Raw genomic sequence first — 27,776 nt, 5'->3', positions numbered from 1 at the left:
GGTTTAACAGAAATTCTATTAGCCATCAAAGAGAAAGATCAAATAGCTAGCAATTTTCAAATAATGAATCTAGTACGATTTTCCAAAAACAACTCTATCATAACTCAAGTTATTTTTTATTAATATTGTTATGCTTTATCCAGTAAGTTGCCCCTTACTGTTCATTGACCTCCAGAAAGCTCTGGTCCGGATTTGGCCACCGCAAAGCAGCGACGTGCCGCGTAGATTGGTGATGAGGTGTCTCCAACCACGACCACCACGCTATTTGCATTGCCCACGAGAAACAGCATGAATCTTCAATTCGGAGCATTTCTTTCCTGGCTGCGCCCGTGTCCGTGTGTTCGTCTTTTAATTATAAACTTCAAGGAAAAACGGCGTAAAAAGATGACGTGATTATATCGATATTTATTGAACAACAATAAAAAAAGAACACAGCATCATCAGTTTATCTGTCTCTCGCAGCTTCGATTCGCTGACCTCGCAGGCACTACCTGACGCATATCATCAGGTGTGTGCCGGTGCGTGTGCATCAGGTGCGGCTAGCTGCTGCTGCATGTGCCTGCATTCGCATGAGTCACTTCGCATGATATAGGCGCTTGGGCAGGCAGGCATTGTCACGGCGAATCATGCCGTGTTCTTGCAGTCTTGCAGAAACAAATATATGCTGTCGACCGGTTGGGCTGCATGTGCCTGCATTCGCATGATTTACGACATTACGTCGTCTCTCTAATCACGCTGCAAATCCATGATAGATACGTAGGAACTGATGCCGATGGGACGAGAGTTTGCGATGCATTATGATTGATTGTGATGATTCTTTGCAGGTACCTTACCTCAACATGTTGGTCCCTGATCGACTGGCCACTTGTTGGCCAAGCCGGAAGTATACCATCTCTGGAATCAGCCTGGCAATGATGCATATCGTCATATGCACTTTGGTGCGTATCTTTGGCTGACGAAGTAGGATCGTGGTGGATCTTGTGGAGGAAGATCACGCCTTATGGATAATCCTGGAAAGTGGAAGCTCAAACTTCAGAGTTGATTCCTTCTGTAGCCATTTCTTGGTGAAATGCTAATAAAATTCCTCTGATGCGAACAGGTGCAAGAAAATGTTCTGGAACGTAGTTATGATCAGTTTGTGATGTTTTCTTCAATCGTTGAACGTAATATGGCAATTTACTGAGTGGTTTCAGTTTGACAGAGCAATTGATTCAGATACATAAAGCACACTGCACACAAGGATTCAGTCTGTGTCCTGAGTCCTGACAGCTGGGAGGTTGTCAAACCTCTTTGTCCAATTTGGTAAGTCCTAGGATTCTACTCCGTCAACTTCTGTGTCCTTTGCTTACCAAATTGGACGGTAAGCCCTGGATAAATTGATTAAACTACATCACCAGCCCATTAGCATTAGCTAGTGAGTAGTGACACAGTCAGTCAGTGACTGGCACTAGCTAGTCATCGATGATTATTTTTTTCAAGTAAAATAGTGGTTGATGATTTGATGGTTGATCCAGCTAAAAATATACAAGTTCCAAAAATTGTTCACATTAACATTTGGTCCTAACATGCTGACCCAATCGCGATGTTCTTCCCGTACGTCCTCTGCATCCAGGCATGAGGCATAGACAGTGAGTGTAAGCACACTGTGTCCACTGAGCCATGATCTTGCATTACAACCATACGGACCGGATCATCAATCGACCTGGCTTGTCAACATTTTCACACACACAAAAAAAAAAGGAAAAAGAAATCATAGCAGCGATTTCAGACAGCCTACGCTTTGAGGCACAGCTACTGTCAACGTGCATGGTCAGTGCAGAGTGTGTAGAAGTGACTGCTGACAGGTGTAGACACTCACAAAGAGTCTACTACTAGTTGATGCACTGATGGCAAATAATGCATGACTGTCTCGTCCTCTCTCATAAGTACGCTCACACAAACGGAGAGCCTAGCTAGTGGATGCACCAATGGCAAACAATGCATGGTTGTGTGTGTGCCTTTCTTTGGCCATGATCGTGAATTCGCACACTTGAGTCAGTGTACAATGTAGGCCACTGATCGAGACCCATTTATTCGTCCTAATCGAAAACGAGAGAGAGGGAGAGACGTCTGCTTCGAGTGTCCTTGAGCAGGGACGATTTGAGTCCCTCTTTGGTGGGCGAGCTCGCCAACTAACCAGCTTTGCTGCTGCTGCCACTACACCACCAAGTGCTGTGCCCTCAACACAACTCATGCGTCCTAGTGTTCTTTGATTGTGACTTTACTAGGGCAGCTGGTACACTGCCTCATACTAATCTTTTACTGACATCTGATGAGGATGAAAGAGTGCAGAAATGCATATATCAAACTATCCAACCTGGGGTTCCAGATCTTCTCTACAAAACACACTAACAAGATTATGGTACATTTGGAAGTCAAGGAATGGCAGTCGGTTTCAACAAAAGACAGTGGAGTTTCAGCCAGAGGCCATCCAACCATGGCTGATGTACATGGAACAAACTCCTTATTTTAAGATGATGAACAGGTGCCAAAACAAATGAAATGATCTGATCATGATGCGCGAACAAGTGGAAACTGTCAAGGTTGAACCCATGAAGAGCAGGCTCCCCTTTCGTTCCCCCTCCCTACAACCTGACGACAACATTTCTGCATCAAAATCGGCAGGATTAGGGGTTAGCACAAGCAGCATAGAGACCCCTAAGCTAGAGGGAAAGAAATCTCCAATGTCCTGGCAGAGGCTAGCTGGAAGAATCGCAAGACTGTTACAGCTCCAAGACATCAGCTACATGTCTGACAGTAAACTACCAGAGAATGGCACCAACAATTCCAGGCTGCAGGCTCAAAGGCTCTACTAAATGAGTTCACACAGCTCAATCAAGGAATCCAACGTGTGTAGAAAATAGTAGGCACAACACACAGATTAGCTACTCAAGAATGCATATTTTCCTTCTCAAATGTAGGCCATGCAAACAGATGCCCAATTAAAGAGGCATTAGTGAATTACATCATGTAAAGTGTAGAATGGAATCATCTGGACCTCATTGATGTAAGCTGCCATTAGAACTAATGCAAGTTACCTATCACAAAAACAATTTACGAAATTTTATTAATATCACTATTTTATCATCATTCTCAAAATGAAATCTTATTCTTATTATTTGAAAAGGAAAAAAAATCACGTATTATGATAACATTAAAAAACTTGACCATGTATAGAGCTAATCTTACTAGTTTCAAACATACAATGGTCAAACTTGACAGTGCATTGTGATTTCAAAACAAAAAGAACACCAAGTGCAGCATCAAATTAAAGATCAAATGTAGCACTACGATAAATATATATAACCAGCATTTCTAATCCAAAACAAAGTATATGATAGTCCCTCTCTGTTCTGTACAAGCTCCTCTTTAATGTGTCACCACAGCTGGGTTTCTCTGGTCACAACAGCAACTTTAACACTGGATGAGACCTTAGAGCAACAGCATAGATGCCGCTGCTGTTCAAAACTTGTAAGTTGTAACATTGGGTTACTTTACATTCAATAGTAAGATCATTATATCATGATTGACAACCTGCCTCAACTCATCATGACATTCAGTTTGCAAAAGATAGATCGCACCCAAAGACGTTTCATCAATTGTCATTTAGTTACATGCTTACACTCAAGTTTCCAGTCTCGTGCAGTGGAATAGTGGATACCTGAATGATATTTGGTTTCACACCTGCAGTAGGTACCTGAAACAGGGGAATAACTTTTTTTTTCCATATTATAGGCAAAGCAAGCAAAAAAAAAACAGTGGGATTTGTTAGAATTAATCCCTCTCCTTACTGTAACCTAGAGCTATGCGCCTCTTCCAGGCTGGCTAAGCCCTTTGGGCTCCCTCTCTCCCTCTATAAATATGTAATCTCTGCTGTAACCTGTTATTAAGCATTCTAAGCCTGTTGGCTTTCATTCTATCATGGTATCGGAAGACTAATTGGTCCTGTGCCTCGTTTCCTTCCCATCCTCTTCCGCTCCCCCAGGCGCGCGCGCCCGCTTTGGCTGCCGCGCTCGTCTCGAGCCGCGCCCGCCTTTCCGGCTGCTGCCCGCGCCCTCTCCCCTCCCTCCGCCCTCCTCGCCATGGCTGGCGACGCGAGCTCCGGCTTCCCTCTGCCTCCGCCACCGCTGCCCTTCGGGACGAAGCCCTGGCCGCCGCCAAGAAGCTGGAGGACGAGGCGGCCTCCCTGCGCTCCTCCAACTCCGAGCGCAGCAATCAACTCCACGACGAGGCCGAACTCCTGAAGTCCGTCGCCTCGGCCCAGGAGCGCGTTCGCCTCGCCGCCGCCGCTCTCGAAGCCGAGCGGGCGCAGGCCGCAGCACTGGAGCACCAGGCCTCTGCTCTCCGCGAACGGCTTCGAGCAGAGGCCCTTCACGACGACGCCCCGTACGACGATGATATCGACTCCACCTCCGAAGCCGAGGCCGTCGCCCGTCTGCACAGCCAAGCCGCCGCCCTACAGAACATCAAAAATCTGGTACCCATCGTTCTTGACCTGCAGGCCTCCAACTACTCCAAGTGGCGCGGGTACCTTCTTCTCGTCCTCGGTCGCTTCGCGCTGAAAGACCACGTCCTCAGCGACGTTGCCCGCCCCCACGACGCCGCCTGGTCTCGCATGGACTGCGTCGTCGTCTCGTGGATCTTCAACACCATCTCCTCCGACCTGCTCGACGTCATCCACGAACGCGACGGTGTCACGGCCCGTGCCGCGTGGCTCGGCCTCGAGTAGCAGTTCTTCAACAACCGCGAATCGCGGGCTATGCTGCTCGACGCCGAGTTCCGCCAGCTCTGCCAAGACGCGCTCTCCGTCGACGAATTCTGCCGCAAAATGAAGGGCATGGCCGACTGCCTTGCTGATCTTGGCGAGCCTGTCCTGGACCGCACCTTGGTGATGAACGTCCTGCGCGGCCTCAATGAGCGCTTCCAGTTTATGACGCAGCTCATCACCAGGCAAAAGCCCTTCCCCTCCTTCAACGACGTTCGGGCTGATCTTCGCCTGGCCGAGCTGAACATGACTTCTGCTCCCCCTCCGGCGGCGGCCCTCGTCGCCTCAACAGCCACCAAGCCGCCCACCCCTTCAGCGCCGACCGCTCCTCCCTAGCGGCCCCATCAACCCACCGGTGGGCAGTTTGGGGGCCACGGCCAGGGCCTTGGCAACGGCCGCAACCGCCGCCGCAAAGGCCGTGGTCAAGGCGGACCACAGGGCAACTCCGGCGGCCCTCCATCCTCAACCCGTGGACTGGGTCCATCCACATGTGGCCCGGTTCCACTCCTGGAGGCCAGCGCGGTCCGGCTTCACGCGTCGCCCCTCCCCCGGCGCCTCAGCACGCCCTGATGGCTGGCACGCCACCAGGGCTCTACGCCCCCCCTGGGGCCTTCTACCAGGCCCCTCCCGTGGCGCCCCCAGCTTGGTCGCCCTCGCCCTGGACATCCGAGTCCCTCGCCAACGCGTTCAGCACCGTCGCCCTCACCCCTCCGGCAAACTCCTCCGACTGGGTCATCGACTCCGGTGCCTCCTCTCACATTGCCTCCAATCCCGGTATGGTTAACATCTCGCATTCCTCCCCATTTCCTACCTCCATTGTTGTTGGCAATGGTGCCACTCCACTCTACCTGGCCCCTTTCGCCTAAACAATGTCCTTATTGCTCATGACATTATTCAAAACCTTCTCTCTGTTCGCAAATTCACCACTGATAATTTGTTTCAGTTGAATTTGACCCTCTTGGTGTTTCTGTGAAGGATCTCCATTCCCGGACAACTCTTCTTCGCTGTAACAGCCCGAGCCCCCTGTACACCCTGCAGCTACCCTCCTCCCCGGACAGTCCGTGCGCGCTCGTGGCCACCCCTTCCTCGACCACCTGGCATCGCCGTCTCGGTCATCCCGGCAAGGCCGCCCTCCAGAGCCTCGCTCACTCCTCTTCGATCGTCTGCAGCAGCCCTCATGACGACTCGCTCTGCCATGCGTGCCAACTTGGGCGCCATGTTCGTTTACCTTTTACTAGTTCACTATCTAGAGCAGCTCAAAATTTTGACTTGGTACATTGTGATCTATGGACATCACCCGTCACCAGTGTATCCGGCTTCAAATATTACCTAGTTATTCTTGATGACTGCTCTCATTTTTTGTGGACGTTCCCTCTTCGGCTTAAGTCCGACACTTTTTCTACCATTGCAAATTTTTTTGCTCATGTACGCACCCAATTCGGCTGCACCATCAAATGCGTGCAATGCGACAACGGGCGTGAGTTTGACAACTCCACCTCTCGTGCGTTCTTTCTTGCCCACGGCGTCACTCTCCGCATGTCCTGCCCCTACACCTCGCAGCAAAACGGAAAGGCCGAACGCATGATCCGCACCACCAACAATATTGTCCGCACCCTTCTTTTTCAGGCCTCCATGCCACCTTCCTACTGGGTTGACGCCTTGGCCGCTGCCACTCACCTCCTCAATCGGCTCCCCACTAAAACCCTTCACATGAGCACCCCTTTCTTCGCCCTCCATGGCACCCTCCCCTCCTATCATGAACTTCGTGCGTTCGGCTGCACCTGCTACCCGAACCTCACAGCAACCTGCACCCACAAACTCGCCCCTCGGTCCTCCCTCTGTGTGTTCATTGGTTACTCACCCGACCACAAAGGCTACCGCTGCCTCGATCTCACCACGAATCGAGTCATAATCTCTCACCATGTCATCTTCGACGGGACCATCTTCCCTTTCTCCCTCCGTCGTCCCTCGCCTCCTCCCAGTGAGCTCGATTTTCTAACTAACGATGAATCTCTCCCAGTGTTCCCCTCCTCTGCAGGTACCCCTGGGCGCTCTGGTTCCTTGTCCGCCTCACGGCTGACTGGATCGGGCCCCCCATCGCCTCGGCCGCCGCCACCAGGCTTCCCTACAGTGCCCACGACGCCTACGGCACCCGCCACGCCCGCGGTGCCCACGACGACGCGGCACCCGCCACGCCCGCAGCGTCCGCGGCGTCCACGACGCCCGCGCCGTCTGCCGTGCCCGCCACGCCCGCGGCGCCCCCGGCCCGGCCGCCCATCATCCACGTCTACACCCGACGCCCGCCCGTCGCCAGCACCCCTCCGGTTCTCACCACGGGGGCTGCTCCGCGCCGCTCCAGCATCATACCAACCCCACCGCGCTACATCAAGCACGGTCCTCCAGTTCCTCCGGCGGCTGTTCCCATCCCTCCGGTGCTCAACTCCCATGGCATGGCCACCCGCGGCAAGTCCGGGTACCGACAGCCTCGTCTCGCCCTTCTTACAGAGGCCCGGTCTCCGATCCCGCGATCCTGCCACGACGCCCTCACTGATCCGCACTAGCGCCGGGCTATGGAAGAGGAACATGCTGCCCTGCTGGACAACAACACCTGGGACCTCGTCCCTCGTCCATGTGGTCTCTGGAAAATGGATCTTCAAGCACAAGTTCAATGTTGACGGCTCTTTAGAGCGATATAAGGCCCGTTGGGTCCTTCGTGGCTTCACCCAATGGCCCGGCGTGGATTACGACGAGACATTCAGCCCTGTCGTCAAACCAGCCACAGTTCGCACCGTTCTCACCTTGGCTCACTCCCGGGACTAGCCTATTCATCAACTCGACGTTAAGAACGCCTTCCTCCATGGGACTTTATCAGAGACGGTGTACTGCTCACAACCCACTGGCTTCACTGATTCTGCACACCCGGACCACGTGTGCAAGCTCAACAAATCTCTTTATGGCCTGAAGCAAGCACCCCGTGCGTGGTACAGCCGGTTTGCTACCCATCTGCTCTCCCTGGGATTCACCGAAGCCAAGTCTGACACCTCTCTCTTCATCCTCCACTGCGGCGATGAGACTGTTTACCTGCTGCTATATGTGGATGACATCGTTCTCACCGCCTCGTCACTGCAGCTCCTCCACCGTGTGATTGCTGCCTTGAAGAAGGAATTTGCCATGAAAGACCTTGGGCCGCTGCACCACTTCCTCGGCATGGCTGTACAGCGCCATAAGGACTCCCTGATCCTCTCCCAACGGCAGTACACTCTCGACATTCTTGAACGTCATGGCATGAACGGCTGCAACCCGTGTTCCACCCCCGTTGATACCTGTGCCAAGGTTTCTGCTACAGCTGGTCCCCCGGTGGCTGATCCCACTGCATACCGCAGCCTCGTGGGTGCCCTTCAGTACTTGACCTTCACCTGCCCTGACATTGCCTATGCAGTCCAACAAATCTGCCTTCACATGCATGATCCTCGTGAGAATCATCTGACTGCAGCCAAACGGATTCTACGCTACCTTCAGGGCACCCTCAACTTTGGTCTGATCATCCCGCGGTCTGCCCCCTCACAGCTCATCGTCTATACCGATGCCGATTGGGCGGGCTGCCCTGACACGCGTCGATCAACTTCAGGTTATGCTGTTTTTCTGGGTAGCAGCCTCGTCTCGTGGTCATCCAAGCGCCAGCCCACTGTCTCTCGGTCCAGTGCCGAGGCCGAGTATCGGGCAGTTGCGAATGGGGTTGCTGAAATCTCCTGGCTGCAGCAGCTCCTTCAGGAACTCCACCAGCCCGTGAAGACCGCCTCCCTTGTCTACTGCGACAACGTTAGCGCCGTCTACCTCTCCACCAACCCCGTCCAACATCAGCGTACCAAGCACGTAGAGATTGACCTACACTTCGTCCGTGAACGGGTCGCCATCGGTGTTGTTCGTGTTCTCCATGTACCCACGACTTCACAGTACGCCGACGTCTTCACCAAGGGACTCCCGTCTTCAGTCTTTGCCGATTTTCGCTCCAGTCTGAACGTTCGCCCTGCCGACGTCCCGACTGCGGGGGGGGGGGGGGGGGGGGGGGGGGGGGTGGGTGTTAGAATTAATCCCTCTCCTTACTGTAACCTAGAGCTATGCGCCTCTTCCAGGCTGGCTAAGCCCTTTGGGCTCCCTCTCTCCCTCTATAAATATGTAATCTCTGATGTAACCTGTTATTAAGCATTCTAAGCCTGTTGGCTTTCATTCTATCAGGATTATTACTCTGTAAGTGATTATTACTGAGAAACATCGCAAAATAGATTGCTGCTAAACATATAAGAAATATTTACTTGAACAGAACCAGCATCCATGTCAGAATGCTTATGAGTATGACGAATGACTGAATGAAGCAATACTGGACCAACACGTCTCATTTCACCAACCAAACAGCCAATAGACACATTAAATAAAGCACAAAACAGAGATATTATGTGAACATATCATAAAAGATGTTGAAACTGGAAAATGAACTTTATCATGGCTAGTTTTCAGTACAAGCAACAAATTACAAATGTTATAGTCCTTGACAAAGGAAGAAGATGTGAATTTGATATTTAAATCCAACCTCAAAAGTGAAACCCATCAAATGCAGGTTCCAATGGAACTGCTCAAAAACATACGAGTAATCAACTTGGTGCAAACATATAGCAATATTTGCAGTATGTCTATTAATTATATCCTTGAACAGACTTATACAGCTGCATGTTCTGCTTAACCTTTCAGGTACTATCATTCTCTCTTTCTTTCTTTTTTGTTGTTGCCACCATCAGAGCACTAATGACTCTTGGTGCCCACATCCATCGGATCAACCCTTGGCGTTGCACACCCAGCATCCATGGGAGCGACGGCTGCCTCCTCTCCAGATAATAGCACACCTCCAGCATCCATTGGAGCAATTGCTACCTCCTCTCTTGGCACTACCAAACATCCAGCATCTGCAGTGCCATTGTCTATCTCCTCAACCAAAAGTACACCTTGAGCTTCTGCTTTCTTCCCTGACACAACATCCCCATCTTTTTCAGGCCCATCTTCTGCCAAGTCCCTAGACACCTCAACTGCAGTTTCCACAGATCCAGTTTCAAAAGGCCTGGCCTTTCTTGGCCTGCCACGCCCTCGCTTCTTCACCAATGCATCAACTTGGGTTTCTGTAGTTTCAGTTTCCAGAGGCCTCTTTCTAGGTCGCCCACGACCTCTCTTCTCCATCAAAGGAGTACCAAAGGATTGCAAAATCCTAGCTTCAACTTCATTTTGCATAAGCCCACCTTGGTCTACAGCTTGTGCAGGCAGAGCTTTATGTTGACCCTCCGTCATCTGTGCAACTTTCAAGTCCCCAGTTTCCAATGTCTTCTCCTTTCTTGGCCTACCACGGCCTCTCTTCACTGTGGATGCAGGAACCCCCGCTCCTGCAGTTCCGGTTTCCAGCGGCCTCTTTCTAGGACGTCCGCGGCCTCTTTTCTCTGTAGAAGAAGTGCCCAAGGATTGCAAATCCCTAGCTTCAACTTCATTTTGCACAGCCCCAGCTTGGTCTGCAGCTTGTGCAGTCAAAGCTTCCTGATGACCCTCAGTCATCTTCTTCTCTGCCAAAGAAGTACCCAAGGATTGCAAAATCCTAGCTTCAACTTCATTTTCCATAGGCCCGGTTTGGTCTACAGCTTGTGCATGCAGAGCTTCATGTCGACCCTCAGTCATCTGTGCAACTTCCAAGTCCCCAGTTTCTAAAGTCTTCTCCTTTTTTGGCCTCCCACGGCCTCTCTTCACTGCTGATGCAGCAACCCTTGCTTCTGAAGTTTCGGTTTCCAACGGCCTCTTTCTAGGATGCCCGCGGCCTCTCTTCTCTGTCAAAGGTGTACCCAAGGATTGCAAATCCGTAGCTTCAACTTCATTTTGCACAGCCCCAGCTTGGTCTGCAGCTTGTGCAGTCAGAGCTTCCTGTTGACTCTCAGTCATTTTCTTCTCTGTCAAAGAAGTACCCAAGGATTGCAAATCCCTAGCTTCAACTTCATTTTGGACAGCCTCAGCTTGGTCTGCAGCTTGTGCAGTCAGAGCTTCAAGTTGACCCTCAGTCATCTGTGCGGCTTTCAAGTGGCTAGTTTCCAATGCCTTCTCCTTTCTGGGCCTCCCACGCCCTCTCTTAGCCAATGAAGCATCCGCGGACTGCACAGATTCAGGTTCCATCTTCTCTTTCCCACCAACCACACTGTTACTACAGGCAGATATGTTCATGGAGGAACCACGCAAAGCATTAACATCAACAGCAACCCTGGACGGCCGGACAGGTGGCGGTGAGAGAGGAGCCGTATTTCTCTGTGGTTGTCCACCAGAAGGTCCCTGCTCAGCTCCAACCAACGGCGCCACAGCAGGGTAGGCATCCTTGCGCGGGCGTCCACGCCCCCGCTTGACCCCAGACGGAGGTGGTGGAGCAATAGATTTCAGTAGCTGTGAAAAGGAGGAACGCACAGGGACAAGGGCGCTCTTCCGAGGGCGTCCACGGCCCCTCTTGACCCCAGATGGAGGCGGCGGATGAATCGCGCCCAGCAGTGGCGAAGAAGAGGAAGGAGGAGGGACAAGGGCGTCCTTCCGCGGGCGTCCACGACCCCTCTTGACCCCAGATGGAGGCGGCGGAGCACTTGCCCCCTGCAGCGGCGAAGGAGAGGAAGCCACCGGGTCTTGGGCGTCCTTGCGTGGGCGTCCACGCCCTCGCTTGGGGCCCTGATACGCCGGAACCGAGGCGGAAGGGGCTAAATCTGGGTTCTTGCGAGGCCGGCCCCGACCACGCTTCTGACCCGGAGCAGGCTGCTGAGTGGCGGCGGAGACGAAGTAGTTGCCAGAGACGAGGCGAAGTTGGCCATGGGACCTGAGGCTGCGGAGATGGACGGAGAGGAGGGCGTCGTGGCGAGAGTGGAGGCCGGAGAAGTGGTCGGCGATGTAGTTAGCGATTGCGCTGCGGCTCGACCCGCCGGGGTCCCGGAGCTCCGTCAGCGCCTGCATGATCATCTGCGCGCGCATCCAATCCAAACCATCGATCGAGATGCAGCAGCAAGATTCAATCAGTGTTCACTCCAGCGAACCGAGAAGGGGGACGGGGAGCGGATACGATGGTACAGGGGAAAAGGAAGCTTACCTCCTTGTATGTCGGATGGAGACGGCCGGCGGAGGGTGCCGGCGCCGCCGACGAAGGCGACGCGACGGGAACCACCATTTCGCCTTGCATCCGCTAGCTGCTGCTGCTGTTTCTTTCCCCTTGTTTTTCCCCCTACTACTACTACTACTACTACTACTATCTGGGGATTGGGGAAACGGGGGAATTGGGGATCTCCTGACTGCGTCTGCGCGACGGCGCTGGGATAGGAGGAGAGCGGTGCGGCGCGGGTGATGCGAGTAGGCGAAGCCGCCGATTCCGACAAATGGCGTGATTGGTCTGCGGCACCAGACCAGGCTCGTCGGATGCAGGAGCTAGGCCTTTGGTTCGTCCGATGCAGGAGCTAGACAATTGGTTGGTTGTCTGAACCCGACTACACTTGAGTCGGGCTAATTCGGCCCGCCTGGCTCTTATTTCTTTTTGTTTTTTTTGATCGGCCTGCTCTCTTGTTTCTGGTGGGCCTGTCCACTACTCCGGCTGTTTTGTGGCAGAAAAAAAATGTTTGACTCGGTAAGAGCAACCACCTCCTAAAAAAGTCCCTATTATAAATCTAGGGATTTGATTCAACTCCAACCCACCTTCTACTTGGGCTCCCATTTTTCATGCCCTCCTAAATTATAGTTTCAACCCCTCGCATCTAGAACCCCCTATCCTACTTGTTTAGGAGGTGGGTTGGAGTTGAGTCTTAATTTGAGCTCCTACTTTTTTTTATCATAGCATGTAAATAGAAATTTAAGTGCTTAATTTAGGGAGTTGGGTTGGAGTTGCTGGCCTTGTTTAGTTCTTAAAAAAATTACAAAATAGACACGATAGCACTTTTATTTGTATTTGACAAATATAATCCATTCATGAATTAATTATGCTTAAAAAATTCATCTCGTAAATTATAGACATACTATACAATTTGTTATTATTTTTTATATATTTAATGTTTCATACATGCGTCGCAAGATTCGATACGACGGAAAATCTAATTTTTTTTGCAAAATTTTCAGAACTAAACAAGGCCTAAGTGGAAGTTTACCGATGGTTCGTACCTAAGTTTGACACGCCCAATCTTAGCTAAGGCTTTGTTTAGTCCCACACAAAAAAGTTTTACCTCATCTCATCGAATATTTAGACATATATATAAAGCATTAAGGGCCTATTTGGTAGAGCTCCAAACAGCTCCGGATCAAAAAAAAAGCTCCGCTCCTTTTTTTTTTCTAGCCAAATGCCTCAGCTCCAGGAACTCCAGATTAAAAAAACATGGAGCTAGCTCCCAACTCCACCAAATCCACATAGTGGCTGAGGGAGTGCTCCGAAATTGCTGGTTTTGTAATCTGGCGTGGAGTTGAAGAAAATTACCCACATTTACAATCCATTACACAATATAACGATTCATTTCTTTTTTTCCACCCACGACCGATGCTTTCCATCCCAGAACCATCACGAGAGTACGCGACCCTAAGAGTCGCGCCGTCGTACGACTCCCGCCCGTTGCGTGGGGTAGCGTTGCCGCGCCCCTCGCCTCCTGCACCGCCGCTAGGATGGCACGCCCTTCGCCTCCTCCACCGTCGCCGGCCCCTACTAGCCATCTCCCCTCCTCAAATTCTCGAACCGCGCCAAGGGTCGGACTTCCTCAACCAGCAACCCTAGGCACGGCCATGGGCTCCTCTCCGAGCTTGGGCGCAGCGGACGGAGGGCCGGTCTGGACGGCACTGGCCATGGAGGACAACAGGGAGTGTCGGATGTTGGGTTATCGTTCTTGACGTCCCAACCATCAGCAACGTCGGGTGCACAACCTAGGAGACGTGCTCCATCGACCACCAAAAGGGCAAGGGATGATGAAGTATAAATTCTCCGTGCGTCGAAATGTTATTCAATTTTTATAGAAATTTGTAGAAATTTTATTCAGTTTTTTGGGAATCATGCATAGGATAATCACATTGATTGGAATGATCAGTATACCGCTCTTGTGTGCTCGTTGTTTGCTGAACAATTTAGAAAAGGAAATAGGCCAAACACACACTTAAATAATGTGGGCTACACCGAGGTGAATGAGAGGTTTTTTCAGTGTACTAATATTATGTTGAAAAAAGTCAACTTAAGAACAAATGGGACAAGCTGAAGGTTGATTTTGGTGCATGGAGAAAATTGATGAGGAAACAAACTGGGACCGGTTGGAATTGGGACCACGGAACTATCAACATGGATGTCGAGTGGTGGAAAAAAATCAAGCAAGTGAGCGTCTTATATTTTATTTTATTTTTAAATTTTTCATGTAATACAAATTCTTACTTTAGTCTACATATTTAGGAGATACCTGGTGTCGGGAAATTTAAGAATAGGTCTATCCAAAATGAAGATGATTTGAAGGTTATGTTTGAGAGCATCATAAATGAAGAGATAGATCATTGGAATCCTATGTCGTCCAATCCGATCATCCCTCCTAGTGGAGATGCACCCCATCATATCGATTTGGACAATGGTGAAGAGGATGAAATGAGGCATGATAATGACTTCAACAATGTTGATGAGGTTTTGGAAGTCTCTCCTACACCTGCTAAGAGAACGGCTCATATTATTCTTGGAAAACCTAACAAGTAACCCAAGTCTAGCACTGCACTTGTTATATAAGATCATATTTCCAAGATATCAGATAGTGCTTAGGCTTTTGTGGCTTCTAAGCATGTGGGGATCACTATCGGAGAAGTCATGACTCATGTCATTGCATGTGGGGCTGCTGAGGGGAGTGATGACTGATGAGCACTATGTGGCAACTAAGTTGTTTGTGAAGAAAGAACGTAGGAAAATGTTCATGACTTTTTCCACCGATGAGGCTAGTTGAATTGGCTAAAGAGAAAGTTTGGCATGCTGTTTTCAAAGTGATAATTGCAGAAGCTACAATCTAGTGTTCCAGTTTAGTGTTATGTGGACTTATTTATATTTTTAGTGTCATGTGGACAGCAAGTTCTATTGTTGTGAACTTATTTATATTTTTTATTGTCATGTGGACAACAAGTTATATCGCTGTGAACTTATTTATTATGTTGTGAGGATTTTCAATCTTATTTTTTCTGTTTATTTTTACTAGTACTATAGGATAATCATCCTATTGCATGGTGGTTGGACTAGGTAGCAGATATGCTGGTCGCAACCTTCTAATGCTGAAAGAAGTGGAATGCAAAATTTTGTATATTTAATTGGGAAATTTGAGTTACTTGAAAAGCAACTGTGATATTGTTGTGAATTTTTTTATGTGTCATGGACAGCAAGTTATGATTGGATAAATATATGTTGACATACTGGCAAGTTATATAGATTTTTTTCTGATTTTTTACATGTCTAGCGATGATTCTAATGATGAGAATGAGGTAGTTTTCAAAATGGTCTTAGGAGGTGCTATGATTGGACAAATATATGTTGATATATTTCTTCCTAAAAACCCTACAAGGACATCTACGACTAGTGGAATTCATGGGTATATGTTGGAGCTTTTTCGCACTCCAGAGAATGCCATAGCCAATTGCGCATGAGCCTAGAAATTTTCGACGACCGCCACAAATTATTGGTTGAGAGGTATGGGATCAAACCATCAGTGCACATGTGAAAGGTCCAAATGGCTAAAGTGGGGGTGAATAGCCTATTTAAATTTTCTACAAACTTCAACTAGACAAGTTGATTAGTAAAACAAACGGCAAAGCTATTCTAGCACTAGCACAACTAAGCTATGCAAGCCACCTACACAAGTCTAGAAAGAGAGCTAAGCTAAACAAGCTACACAACTAGCAAGGTATGCACATAAGTAAAGGAGAGATGAGTGATTGTTATACCAACGTTGTAGAGTAGAGATATATCCAACCAATCACTCACAATCACAAAGAGAATCCTCGGCAACAGATGACACAAGATTTTTTACCAAGGTTCACTTGCTTCCCGGCAAGCTAGTCCTCGTTGTGGCGATACACCCACTTGATGGATCACGAGCTAATTGGCAATCCAAAGCCAAACCCTCAGCGGGTGCCGCACATCCACTCACAAGATGGGGATTCTCCAAGCCACGAGCAATCCACTAGAGTAGCCAATTGCGATCTCCCACGGAGAAGGCTCAAGAACCCCTCACAAATCACTTGGTGAGGCTCGAAACAATCTCCAATCATGAGCTCAACACCACCGCTGCTTCAAGCCGTCTAGGGCGTTGGGAAACACCCAAGAGTAACAAGAAATCCGCAGCAAACTCAAGAATCAAATGCCACTAAATGCAACTCTCAAAGCAATGCACTTGAATCTCACTCAATCTCACTAGGATGCGCAAACAAGCAATGAGATGAGTGGAGGGAGTGTTCTCTAGCTCAAAGTATGTCTCAAGTAATCAAATGTGCAAGAGAGAGCCTCCCAAAGCTGGCCACCTTCTATTTATAAGTCTCCTCAAAGAACTAGTCGTTGGCCACTTTCACTGGGCAGAAATCGGGGGCACCGGACGCTACCAAGTGAGCACCGGACGCTCGACCCCCTGCGTCCGGTGCACTGGGGGTGGCCACGTGTCCTTCCTCAATTTCGCGAGTCAGTTTCTAACGGCTACCTGCAGCACACCGGACGATCTGCAAGTCCACACCGGACGCGTCCGGTGCACACCGGACTCATGCGCAGAGAGTTCAGCAAACCTGCAGGGTCACCGGACGTGAGCCACCGGACGCACCTCAGACCGTCCGGTGCTCAACGGACTTAAACACAGAGAGGGTTGCAAAACACCCTCACACCGGACGCTAAGCACCGGACGCTCTCAGAGCGCGTCCGGTGCTCAACCCTAGCAGGGTCAAGCACACCGGACTCTGAGGCCAGCGTCCGGTGCCTCCGCACTCAGCGTTCGGTGAGTGTTTCTCAGTGAGAAAACACTCCCGTGACTTCTCCAAATTTCCCATCGGCGCAATAGAAAATATACACTTATTTTTCTCAAAAGCCTAGGAACCCAAACCCCTCTCAACCCTAAGAACTCTATCTCCTTTGCAAATGTGCTAACACCAACAAGTGTCCACCACCAAAGTGCAAGTGTGTTAGCTTTTCACAAACATTTTACCAAAGGAGTTAGGTTAGCACTTTACTAGATCCTAATACATATGCTCAAGATATGGACCTAGTAGCACTTGATTCGAGAGATAACCGTGATTTCCCCTCTTGATAGTCGGCTATCTATCCTAAACCCGATCAATCACTTCTCTACTCATCTTAGACCAGCAAAAGTAAAACCCTATGTTTATACCTTTGCCTTGATAACTTTGCTCCTTGTCTATCATCATGATCTCCACATCAAGCTTCATCTCTTTGTAGTCATGTGGCCACCTGAAAGGTCCAAATGGCTAGAGGGGGGTGAATAGCCTATTTAAAAATTCTACAAACTTCAACTAGACAAGTTGATTAGTAAAACAAAAGGTGAAGCTATTCTAGCACTAGCACAACTGTAATACCTGATTTTAAGGACAAAATCAGATATGCACCATATGTGAGTTTTAGAAGTCAAATCCCACATATGGCTACAAATAAAGGGTAATATCAAAAGACAATGCATAAATATAACGTACATAGTATAAAAGATATAACCTTTGATAGCAAACAGCGGATAGACAACTCCAAACTTCGGGTATTAACTTCTCTCTACAGGATCCAACTGACTGGTTGATCACAAGCCTAAACTTCTCCTGAGGTTTGGGGGAAATAGCAAGAGTGAGTCCATGTCGAACTCCACAAGTATAGCAACTAGATTGTATAGCTCCCACAATCTCATGATCAATGTGACATAAATAATGTAGAGTATTAAACAATAAACAATGAGTATATTTAACACACAAGAATCATCACCCTTAATGTAGATGTCCCTAAGGCCGCTCCTGACCGTGAGCTCGGCTAGTATACTAGTTTTTAACACTCTGCAGAGGTTGTACATCTTTACCCATGAGTCATGATTTACCCTTTCGCCCGAGGCCCGTCGACCTCTTAGCTCACTTCCAAGGAAAGCCGGCAGGGTTCACTATGAAGCCTTTCAAAAGTTTCGTCTAACAAGTTAGGACCATTAGATTCACTCGCCAGGCAGGCAACAAGACCTAGAGGCTGTTCGGCTGCTGAGCTAGCTGGAGCCATGGCCGGTGGCATCGAAGACTGCTGCAAACACACACAGGAACAATGTTCAGATACACGTACGTAACAGGTTGCATGTACAGAAAGATTGGGAAGGAAGTGAAAACATGCATGGCCGGCTGTGCTATTTGCTCAGATTTGCCTGTGTTGCAGTGGGAAGATAAAAGACGAAAAACAAATAGGCTTGTAAAGGCATGGAGACAAGGCAGTCTTAGACTTACGTGATTAGAGATCTGGCCGGAGGTTCGATCGAACCACAGGATTAGGGCAGTGGTAACCTTGTGGTATAAGTAAGATGGCGCCAGGGTATTCACGTGGGTACTTCGACGACATCAGCTCGGATTAGATGAGAATTGGTGGCATAGTTTCAATCTGTGAAAATATGATTTGCATGCACCGTTAAGGCCGAGATCAAGGAAAAAAGAAAGCAAGATGGGAAAAGTCCTCACCAGGACTGGGCGACAGCAGTGACGGCCATGAGGATGTGTCGATGGTTTAATTAAGCGTCGGTGTACTCCTACGGCCTGAGAGTGGTCTAGGGTTGATGTCATGTATAAGAAGATCGCTCCAAGCATCACGCACGTGGCGATTGGTATATAGGGAAAAGAACTCTCCACATCAACGTCAATTAGCAATATGGTACTAATTGAGGTTGTAGACTCCACTAATAGGCCTAAATAAATATTAAAGCCCATTAGTAAATAAAGACATGAGTCTTTAGAAATTATTATGATTATTGCACATGGGCTTTGATGTTGGAAAAAGAGTAAGAGATCTATTCTTTTTCGGAATTAATTATTTTCATGGATAAAATAATTCTAGAAATGTCCAGAATTATTATTTAAGCCACAAGAAATACTTCAAAAGCTCCAAAAATTCAGGAAAATTATTAGAGATATTATAGAACATGGGGAACCCGAATAAAGATTTTGGAGCTCACGATAAGATTGTTTGGAGCATCTAAAAAAATTAGATCATGCTCAGAGAAAAGTGAGAACAGAAGATGGAAAAATTCTCGAAAAGTTTGTAGAGATTATTTGATGGACGAGGAACTAAAAGAAGTGCTTTGAGTGACAAAGAAAAGATTTTAGGAAGCTTCTTAATAAAAACTTGAGTTGAGAAACAAGAAATTTTGTTGATAAAGATAAAGATAAAGACGTAATGGTCAACAAGGAAGATCGATCTACTAAACGCATTTTAAAAACTTTGCTCACTCAACACATAAAGGAGCAACAAGCATCACATCAAAACATATGCACCAGCATGTATGCATAATAATATTGCTAAGCCTTATGATAAATTTTAATTAAAAAAATATTATTTTTCCTATATTTTCATGAGCACAAAAATATAAAATTAAATAATTTTATCTATATTTCAAAATGAGTAAATTTTAGGGTGTGCAAGTGTGTTAGCTTTTCACAAATATTTTCACCAAAGGAGTTAGGTTAGCACTTTGCTAGATCCAAATGCATATGCTCAAGATGTAGACCTAGTAGCACTTGATTCGAGAGATAACCGTGATTTCCCCTCTTGATAGTCGGCTATCTATCCTAAACCCGGTCAATCACTTCTCTACTCATCTTAGATCGGCAAAAGTAAAACCCTATGTTTATACTTTTGCCTTGATAACTTTGCTCCTCGTCTATCACCATGATCTTCACTTCATGCTTCACCCTTTGTGATTATGTGGCCACCTTTCCATGACACCATGCACCTTCATCACATGTGTTGCTATGCCTAACTCAAATCACTTAAATACAAGGCATTAGCAACTTGGTGTCATTAATTACCAAAACAAAACTTGGGCTTTCACCACCTCTCCATGCCACCATGCACCTTCATCACATATGTTGCTATGCCTAACTCAAATCACTTAAACACAAGGCATTAGCAACTTGGTGTCATTAATTACCAAAACCAAACTTGGGCTTTCAACATGTCAATTGAAGAAAGTCTAGGCATTTTGTTGTTCATTCGTTCAGGAAATGAGCCCTACAGAAAATGTCAAAATAGATTCAAGCACTCAGGTGAAACTATTAGTAGGAAATTTGAAGATGTTCTTTTTTGTTTGATGGACATGGCAAAAGATTTCATTAGGCCAAAAGATCCAATTTTTCATACGATACATAGGAGGATAAGGTATGACAAGCGAGTGTATCCATATTTTAAAGATTGCATTGGAGCACTTGATGGCACACATATTCGTGTTTCACTTTCACCGGAGGAGCAAGTGAGGTATATTGGGAAGTCAGGGGTTGATAGGTCCTAATATGGCTAGAGGGGGGGTGAATAGCCTATTTAAAAATTCTACAAACTCACTAGAGCAAGAGGTTAGTAAATAACAAAGCGAAGCTTTTTGCTCTAGCTCTAAAGGAGAGTTTGCAAGCCACCTACCCAACAATTCTAGTTGCTATGATCACTATGCACACAAGAACTAAGTCTCTACAAGCTACACAAGGCAAAGTAAGCAACTAAACTAATTACACTAGTCTGCGGTAAGTAAAGGATAGGATGAGATATTTATACCGCCGTGTAGGGGATGAACCAATCACCAATATAAACAATCACGCACTGGGAGAATGCCAATCAAACACAATTGAGACACCGATTTTTCTCCCGAGGTTCACGTGCTTGCCGGCACGCTACGTCCCCGTTGTGTCGACCAACACTTGGTGGTTCGGCGGCTAAGAGGTGTAGCACGAACCTCGTCCTCACTAGGACACCGCAAGAATCGACCCACAAGTGAGGTAACTCAATGACACGAGCAATCCACTAGAGTGGCTTTTGGCACTCCGCCGGAGAATAAGCCCAAGAACCCCTCACAAATATCACCTTGATTGGGGGTGGACACAATCACCAAATCCCCTCACCAATCAACAAATCCACAACCGTCTAGGTGACAGCAATCACCAAGAGTAATAAGAAATCCACAATTGCAATCACCACCTAGTGCCACAAGAATGAAATCACAAAAGCACAACACTAGGGTTTCCCCAAATCCTCTCACCAATGAGCACCAAGCTATGGAGAAGGAGAGGAGAAGAAGGAGATGCACTTGAAGCTCTCAGATCTATCACTTGAGCTCAATCTCTCACTTGAATGGAGCACAAAGCTTAGGGAGTGAGAGAGGAGGAAGGGAGAGCTTTCTCTACTCTTTAGAAGAGTCACCGAAAGTCAGAAAATGTGTTCTATTCAAGTTGCTCCGTCAAAAACGAAGGGAACGAGTACTTATAGTGTGGCACTGGAAGTTCCGGTGCCTGGGACCGGAACTTCCGGTCTGACCAGATCTGACCATTGACCAGATCAAGGACCGGAACTTCCGGTCAGACACCGGAAGTGTTTTCTCAAACGCGAGCGCACCTCTCACAGCCCAACCGGAACTTCCTGTCAGGCTGACCGGAACTTCCGGTCAGGCACCGGAAGTCCCACTGGAACTTCCGGTCCTGCATTCTCACCACCATCTCAAAACTTGTTAGGATGCTAACTTTTAGCTCCGAACTCCGAATTCGATGATCTTGGACATTTCGGAAAGCTTACTCAGAGGGCCATCAATCCAAAAGGATACTCAATCCAAATCATAATGGATCAAAGCAGTATTTCAATCTAAAAGTCATCCTAATGTCCGAAGAACACCGAAAAGCCTCTCTCTCTTCTCCAAGTTGATCAAAATCAACTCTAACATCTTCTCCTTTGCAAATGTGCCAACACCACCAAGTGTACACCACCATGTGCATGTGTGTTAGCATTTCACAATCATTTTTATAGGCTTTCTCATGCATCTCACCACGTCACTAAGCGCTAGGTATATGCAAATGAGACTCACACTTAGTGGCACTAGATAACCATTGCAATTAAAGATTTCCCCTCTTTATAGTACGGTTATCTATCCTAAATCCACTCACACCCGCTAGGTGTCTTGAGTGGTAAAACAAAATGGCCCTAATAAAAATACCTTTGCCTTGAGCTCATTTTGTTTTTCTCTTTCTTCTTTTCCAAGTTGGAGCACTTGAATATCATCTTTTGGTCACCTCCATCACCATGACCATCATTTAGCTCCATCACTTGGTGTGTACCAACCTATCCTTATATTTCACTCATGACAAAGGTTAGTACACATAGGTTTCATCAATTATCCAAAACCAAACTAGGACTTTCAGGGGTACCCATCCAAAATGTTTTAGCAGTTTGTGATTTTGACATGCGATTTACATATGTATCAACGGGCCAACTGAGATCTATGCACGACACAAGTGTCCTGTACAATGCATTGAGTATGGATAAGAAAATATTTCCACATCCTCCAAAAGGTAAACGTTTTTTAATAATTAATTTACTTGCATTGACCATCGAAGTGTGTTAGTATTTTTTGTTTCATGTGTAGGTAAGTATTACACTATCGATGCGGGGTATCCTAATCGTCTTGGTTATCTAGTTCCATACGAGAGTGAGAGGTATCATATGCCCGAGTGGCATAGAGGTATGGAACCTAGAACTCCAAAGGAAAAATTCAATCGCAAACATTTATCTATTCGCAATGTGATTGAGAGATTTTTTGGGTTATTGAAAATGAGGTGGCAAATTCTATACAAGATGGGGAACTACCCCATGTGGAAGCAAAAAATGATAGTTGTTGCTTGTATGGTCCTCCACGATTTTATTCATGAGCATAACCGTGAGAATGCGGTCTTTGTTCGGTTTGATTGTGATCTTAATTTTATGTCTACAATACCGACCCGGTACAAACGATATGCCGTTCCAGGTAACGCATCAGATCTATCTACTGCGGAAGTCAGTGCCACTTGTATGGATACTTTTCGGGATGAACTTGCCATATCTCTCGCTCTTGGTTGGAACTAGCTTGTAATGAATTAGTGATGTTGGTTTAGCGTTTGAACAATTCATGTGTCTTAACATGTTCGAATGATCAAAGATTTCTAATTAGTTTTTATTGGATGGCATAATCAAATGCATGGCATGTTCATCTGATTAATGAAAAAAAACAAAGCAACCCAACGCCATGCAGCAGTATGCACGAGCGGCATTAGCAGCACGTCACAAGAAAAAAAGCCAAAAAGAAAAAAAATAAGGGCAAAAGAGGGAAATCCAACCAAATTAGTGTTCGCGGCTGTGCTCTACCAAATAGGCCCTAAATATAGATAAAAAATAATTAATTGCACAGTTTGCATGTATTTTGCGAGATGGATCTTTTAAGCCTAGTTAGTCCATAATATTAGACACTAATTGTTATGTGCTACAGTACTCAAATTTTTTTCTTTTCGCGAACTAAACAAGGCCTAAATTATAGTTTCACAAAAAGTATGGTGAGCAAAATAAAAAAATATATTTGTGGTAAAATTTAGGAAGAAATTGTGTCTACGACATGTGAAACAGTGTGCTAAAAAAGTTTGGTACGCCATAGTCACGACAGTGAACTAAACACACGTTTAAAAAAATAATTTATAGTTTGACAAGCTATGGTCATGAACCAAACAAACCAGAATTTCCCTAAGCTACAATAGCCAGTAGGTTATTCCAAAGGACGACCTCATTCATCCATCGATCCGTCGAACCCCTCTCCTTTGTCTTTTGTCTTGACATTGAAGACAAGAGGGAAGCTCGATTCCTCGTCTTGTAGACCTGTATACAATCTGTTCGTTTATTTTATAAGCCGTATTTTTTTTACCAGCCAGTAGTATTTTTCTTTAATAATAAATTAACAAATAGTATTTTCAGTTATGACTTTTCAAACAAACGAACAGGCTATGTAGACATTGTTTGCCTAACACAACCATTTAGCTCATTTACACACGTCTAAACACTGCACGGTATTCCATTTACACTTAATTGACCATTTATCCCGTTCAAATGGTCCTTTTACATATTTAAATGGTCGTTTAGCCTGAATAATAGCTAAACATCAAGTGATTGACTGTTTACCATTTAAGATAACATTGGTCATAGATATATGTCTACTATCTTATATTTTCGCCTCCTAGGTTATTGTGTATGGTTGGTTTTCTCTTGGGCTTCTCCAACGGTTTGTGTGGCAATGGTGTTAGTATTGAAAGGATCAAGATACCCAAGAGGGGGGGGTGAATTGGGCTTCTCTAAAAATTTAAGCAACCTATAAGCTCCAATTCAACCCCTTGTGCCTAGAGTGACCTAGAGAGCTACCGGATAAAAGTTTTGCAACCTAGTTCCAATCCTATTCTAGCAAGGCAATTCTAAGAATGTAAAAACATAAAGTAAATGCTAGAATGTAAAGGAGTAGTGGAAGAAAGTGCTCGACGATGTTTTGCCGAGGTATCGGAGAGTCACCACTCTCCACTAGTCCTCGTTGGAGCACCCGCGCAAGGGTCTTGCTCCCCCTTGGTCCGCGCAAGGACCAAGTGCTCTCTACGCGCTGATTCTTCGACACTCCGTCGCGGTGAATCGCCCAAAACCGCTCACAAGCTTGACACGAGCCACCCACAAGAACTCCGGGCGGTCTTCGTGCCTCCAATCACCACCGAACCGTCTAGGTGATGGCGATCACCAAGAGTAACAAGCAAAGAACTCTCACTTGACCCAAGCAAGGCTCTAGAGAGTGGTGGATGCACACTTGACTCTTGGAATTCACTAGAGAAGGATTCTCTCAAGAAATCACTCAAATCTCAATCCTCTCTAGGCTCTTGCTACTCTCTTGCTCCACAACAAGTTTCTCAGATGTTCAAATGGGCAAGAGAGCTCTCATGGACGAGGTGGAGGAGTATAAATACTACCCACGAAGTCCAAGGGTCAGCCTACCGTTTTTCACTGAAAACGGGGTCACCGGACGCTCTTTATGTTGCACCGGACGCACTGCACCGAGCGTCCGGTGCTCCATAACGGCTAACTGTACTTGCGTCTGACAGGTCACCGGACGCTAACTCTTAGCGTCCGGTGGCACCGTCCGGTGCTCCGGGGAGTTTTACATGCTCCCTGCGCATGGGACCGGACGCTACCCGGTGCGTCCGGTGCTAGCGTCCGGTGCTCGGGGCAGGTTTACAACCTCCCTGGGTATGGGACCGGACGCTGCCCGGTGAGTCCAGTGCCAGCGTCTGGTGCCTAACCCTAAGCACCGAGAACTCCCAACGGCTAAGGACCTCACCGGACGCACTCACAGAGCGTCCGGTGGAGCGTCCGGTGCCCCCTTGGGCACCCTAACTTCGTTGAAACGCGATCGCTCTAATACGAAGTTTGTTCCTCTCGATCTAAGGACTATCTCTGAGCTGCCTAGTGCTAGGTTTACCAAGTGTGCACCACACCTAAATCTAAAGTCTTGCCTAAGTCAAGCTACTAGATCAAAGCCCCTCTTAATAGTACGGTCAAAGGAAAACAAAGTCCTAAACTACTCTAAGTGCCCTTCTTCACCATATGGCACTTAGACCTAGTCTAGTCTTGACGATGTCCATCCATCCTTTGAAAACCGAAACGATTTCCACTATTAAGTAGGCATGTACGTCCCTGTCCATCGAGTACCTATTACCATGACCTTACCTATGACTTTGCCTCTACAAAACACACGTTAGTCATAGTAATCAACATTGTCATTAATCACCGAAATCACTAGGGGCCTGGATGCTCTTTCAATCTCCCCCTTTTTGGTGATTGATGACAATAACCTCGAGTATGAAAGAGTTGAGGTTTTCACAGGACTTGGTTTCAATAAGCATGATACAATAAGAACAAAGGGATTAGTCATGCTTATATCAACCAGGTCCAATATCCTGCATCCAAATATGTGAGTGGTATACAACAGGATATAACACAAGGCTCAAAAATACAACGGAGTAAAACACAAAAGGTAATATGAGCCAAACACATGACATAAAGATATCACAAAGAAGCACAAGTCATGTCTCAACCATAGTGTATCTCACACAAGTGCAATGCAGAAAAATAAACGTGATGCATGGAGTAGCACACAAAAGAGTATATCAAAAGAATAAAGACCCTCTCTAAAGACCCTCTCTAGCCTCTCTAGCTCCCCCTAACTCCCATACTCACAACCCTCTCTCCCCCTTTGGCATCAAGCGCCAAAAACCTAAGAAGACGGTGGAGGAGGCGGAGCAGTGGAGTCCCTCGGCATGGCCTCAAAGCGAGCTGCATCGTCTGAACCGTCGACCGTCGAGGCGGAGGAGGTGGAGTGACCCTCTGAAGCTGCACGAGCTGGCGAAGCGGTCTGGGTCGGCTCTGTAGGTGCTGAAGCTGTCACCGGTTGTGCGGGCTGCTCGAGTCCTGCTGACGAAGCTGGCACGGACTCGGTCGCTGTAGCTGACGTCTCTGGCACGGTAGAAGACGGTGCAAGCTGCTCGGACGACACTATAGACGACGACAGACGCTCTGTAGTGGTGACTGGCGCCATAAAGGCTGCAGGAGCCTGCAGAGGTGGAGGCGTAGGGTCACCAGTCAGAGCACTGTAGGTGAAGCTGAGGTGCGGGTCTGTCGACGAGTCCAACACTAGCTGTGACGCTGTCGCTGACTGAGGTGTAAAGCCAGAGCGGAGAGGTGTAAACTGCGGTACCTGCTCAAAGCCAGAGGAGATAGCACCCTGGGAGATCTGGTGCTGAGGCGTCGAGAATGGCTGACTCTGAGTGGGAAGCTGTGGAGGCTGTTGTGGCTGACTCTGTGGAGCTGGAGTAGACGGCCTGACAGACGAGGTGCCTGGGAGCTGTATCTGTGGTATCTGAATCCCTGAGGCGGCCATAAGAGCGGTCATCATCGCTGTCTCCTGGGCCTGGAACACAAGCTGCTGCTCCTGAAAGGTCAAAAACTGTCGCTGGAGCTCATCCTGCCTGGCCTGCACGGCTGCATTGATGGCAGCCTGGTCCCTGTCTCTCCTCGCCTACTCCTCAGCTGCTCGGCGCTGATCTGCCCTCATACCCTCTAGGATAGCAAGCAAAGCGGGGTCTGAAGCACCGGAAGAGCCCCCTGCCTCGTGGTCGTGTGCTCTGGGGGAGGTCTGACACTGGAGGCTGATAATCATCATCTGAACTATCTGAAGCAAAATCAAACTCTCCCTCAACCTCTGCATCTGCAAACGCCCCAATGGCTATGTCCTGCTGCTCCTCGGTATCTGGAACTGCGCCTGAACTGCGAGTGCCCCTAGGCAACTGACACCGTCTCCTGAAGCTATTTGAGATGGTGTCCTCGATCTCTGAGACTATCAGATCCCATAAATCAAAAGGAGTCTGAGAGATGAGGTGAGCGACAAGCCACAGCTGAATCCGAGTGAAGCCGTCTCTATAGCCTGTCCTGGGGAGGAGTGTCTTCCTCAACACAAAGTCGAGGATCCTGGCTGGGCGTGTCAAGTCTCTCACTGTCCGGCTGGAGCCCTCTCTAAAAGGTGGACGGAAGCAAGGAGCCACAAAGTCTACCGGTGGTATCTCACCACCGTGAGGACGTCGGGAAGGCTCAAAGTTCCCGTAGCACAGCTGGTGAATCCTGGTGGTGTAGGCTCTCAAACCAAGGACCTCTCTGGCCCTCTGTGCTGTCACTCTGTAATCTGTGCCTGCCAGTGCGTAGTGGATATAACTGTGATCCGGAGAAACCCACACTGAAGCATAGAACTCTCTGACCCACTGCTCACAGTAAGTACTAGGGAGAGCTAGCAACTCTGGGAGGCCGTGGAGGTAGGTGAAGTACTGACGGATATCTGCTCCAACCACGTTC

At 47.7% G+C, this 27,776-nt stretch overlaps 3 protein-coding genes across 3 annotated transcripts; 2 read left to right on the top strand and 1 right to left on the bottom strand.

Annotated features, from left to right (window-relative positions):
• On the top strand, window positions 5,374-7,365 carry LOC110431066 (nascent polypeptide-associated complex subunit alpha, muscle-specific form-like). Its single transcript, XM_021449757.1, has 3 exons — window positions 5,374-5,578; window positions 5,780-5,810; window positions 6,843-7,365. Exons 1-3 carry the CDS (start codon window positions 5,374-5,376, stop codon window positions 7,363-7,365), a joined length of 759 nt encoding a protein of 252 aa, XP_021305432.1.
• LOC110431065 (uncharacterized mitochondrial protein AtMg00810-like) lies at window positions 7,375-9,070 on the top strand. Its single transcript, XM_021449756.1, has 3 exons — window positions 7,375-7,467; window positions 7,625-8,824; window positions 9,041-9,070. Exons 1-3 carry the CDS (start codon window positions 7,375-7,377, stop codon window positions 9,068-9,070), a joined length of 1,323 nt encoding a protein of 440 aa, XP_021305431.1.
• On the bottom strand, window positions 9,271-12,249 carry LOC8070756 (EH domain-binding protein 1-like protein 1). Its single transcript, XM_002436632.2, has 2 exons — window positions 11,949-12,249; window positions 9,271-11,821 (listed from the first exon to the last, which is right to left on the bottom strand). Exons 1-2 carry the CDS (start codon window positions 12,036-12,038, stop codon window positions 9,602-9,604), a joined length of 2,310 nt encoding a protein of 769 aa, XP_002436677.1. The 5' UTR covers window positions 12,039-12,249; the 3' UTR covers window positions 9,271-9,601.

This window comes from Sorghum bicolor, chromosome 10, assembly GCF_000003195.3.
Source record: "Sorghum bicolor cultivar BTx623 chromosome 10, Sorghum_bicolor_NCBIv3, whole genome shotgun sequence".
Classification (NCBI taxonomy): domain Eukaryota; kingdom Viridiplantae; phylum Streptophyta; class Magnoliopsida; order Poales; family Poaceae; genus Sorghum; species Sorghum bicolor.
The sequence above is the reverse complement of the archived record's forward strand: the minus strand, read 5'-3'. Positions and strand labels throughout refer to the sequence as shown.

Coding starts and splice junctions, on each gene's coding strand:
- LOC110431066 (XM_021449757.1), top strand. CDS start 5,374: ATGGCTGGCACGCCACCAGGGCTCTACGCCCCCCCTGGGGCCTTCTAC. Junction 5,579..5,779: donor TCACATTGCCTCCAATCCCG/GTATGGTTAACA, acceptor GTTTCTGTGAAG/GATCTCCATTCCCGGACAAC. Junction 5,811..6,842: donor CCGGACAACTCTTCTTCGCT/GTAACAGCCCGA, acceptor CCTCCTCTGCAG/GTACCCCTGGGCGCTCTGGT.
- LOC110431065 (XM_021449756.1), top strand. CDS start 7,375: ATGGAAGAGGAACATGCTGCCCTGCTGGACAACAACACCTGGGACCTC. Junction 7,468..7,624: donor AAATGGATCTTCAAGCACAA/GTTCAATGTTGA, acceptor TCCCGGGACTAG/CCTATTCATCAACTCGACGT. Junction 8,825..9,040: donor ATTTTCGCTCCAGTCTGAAC/GTTCGCCCTGCC, acceptor TCATTCTATCAG/GATTATTACTCTGTAAGTGA.
- LOC8070756 (XM_002436632.2), bottom strand. CDS start 12,038: ATGCAAGGCGAAATGGTGGTTCCCGTCGCGTCGCCTTCGTCGGCGGCG. Junction 11,822..11,948: donor TCCATCCGACATACAAGGAG/GTAAGCTTCCTT, acceptor ATGCGCGCGCAG/ATGATCATGCAGGCGCTGAC.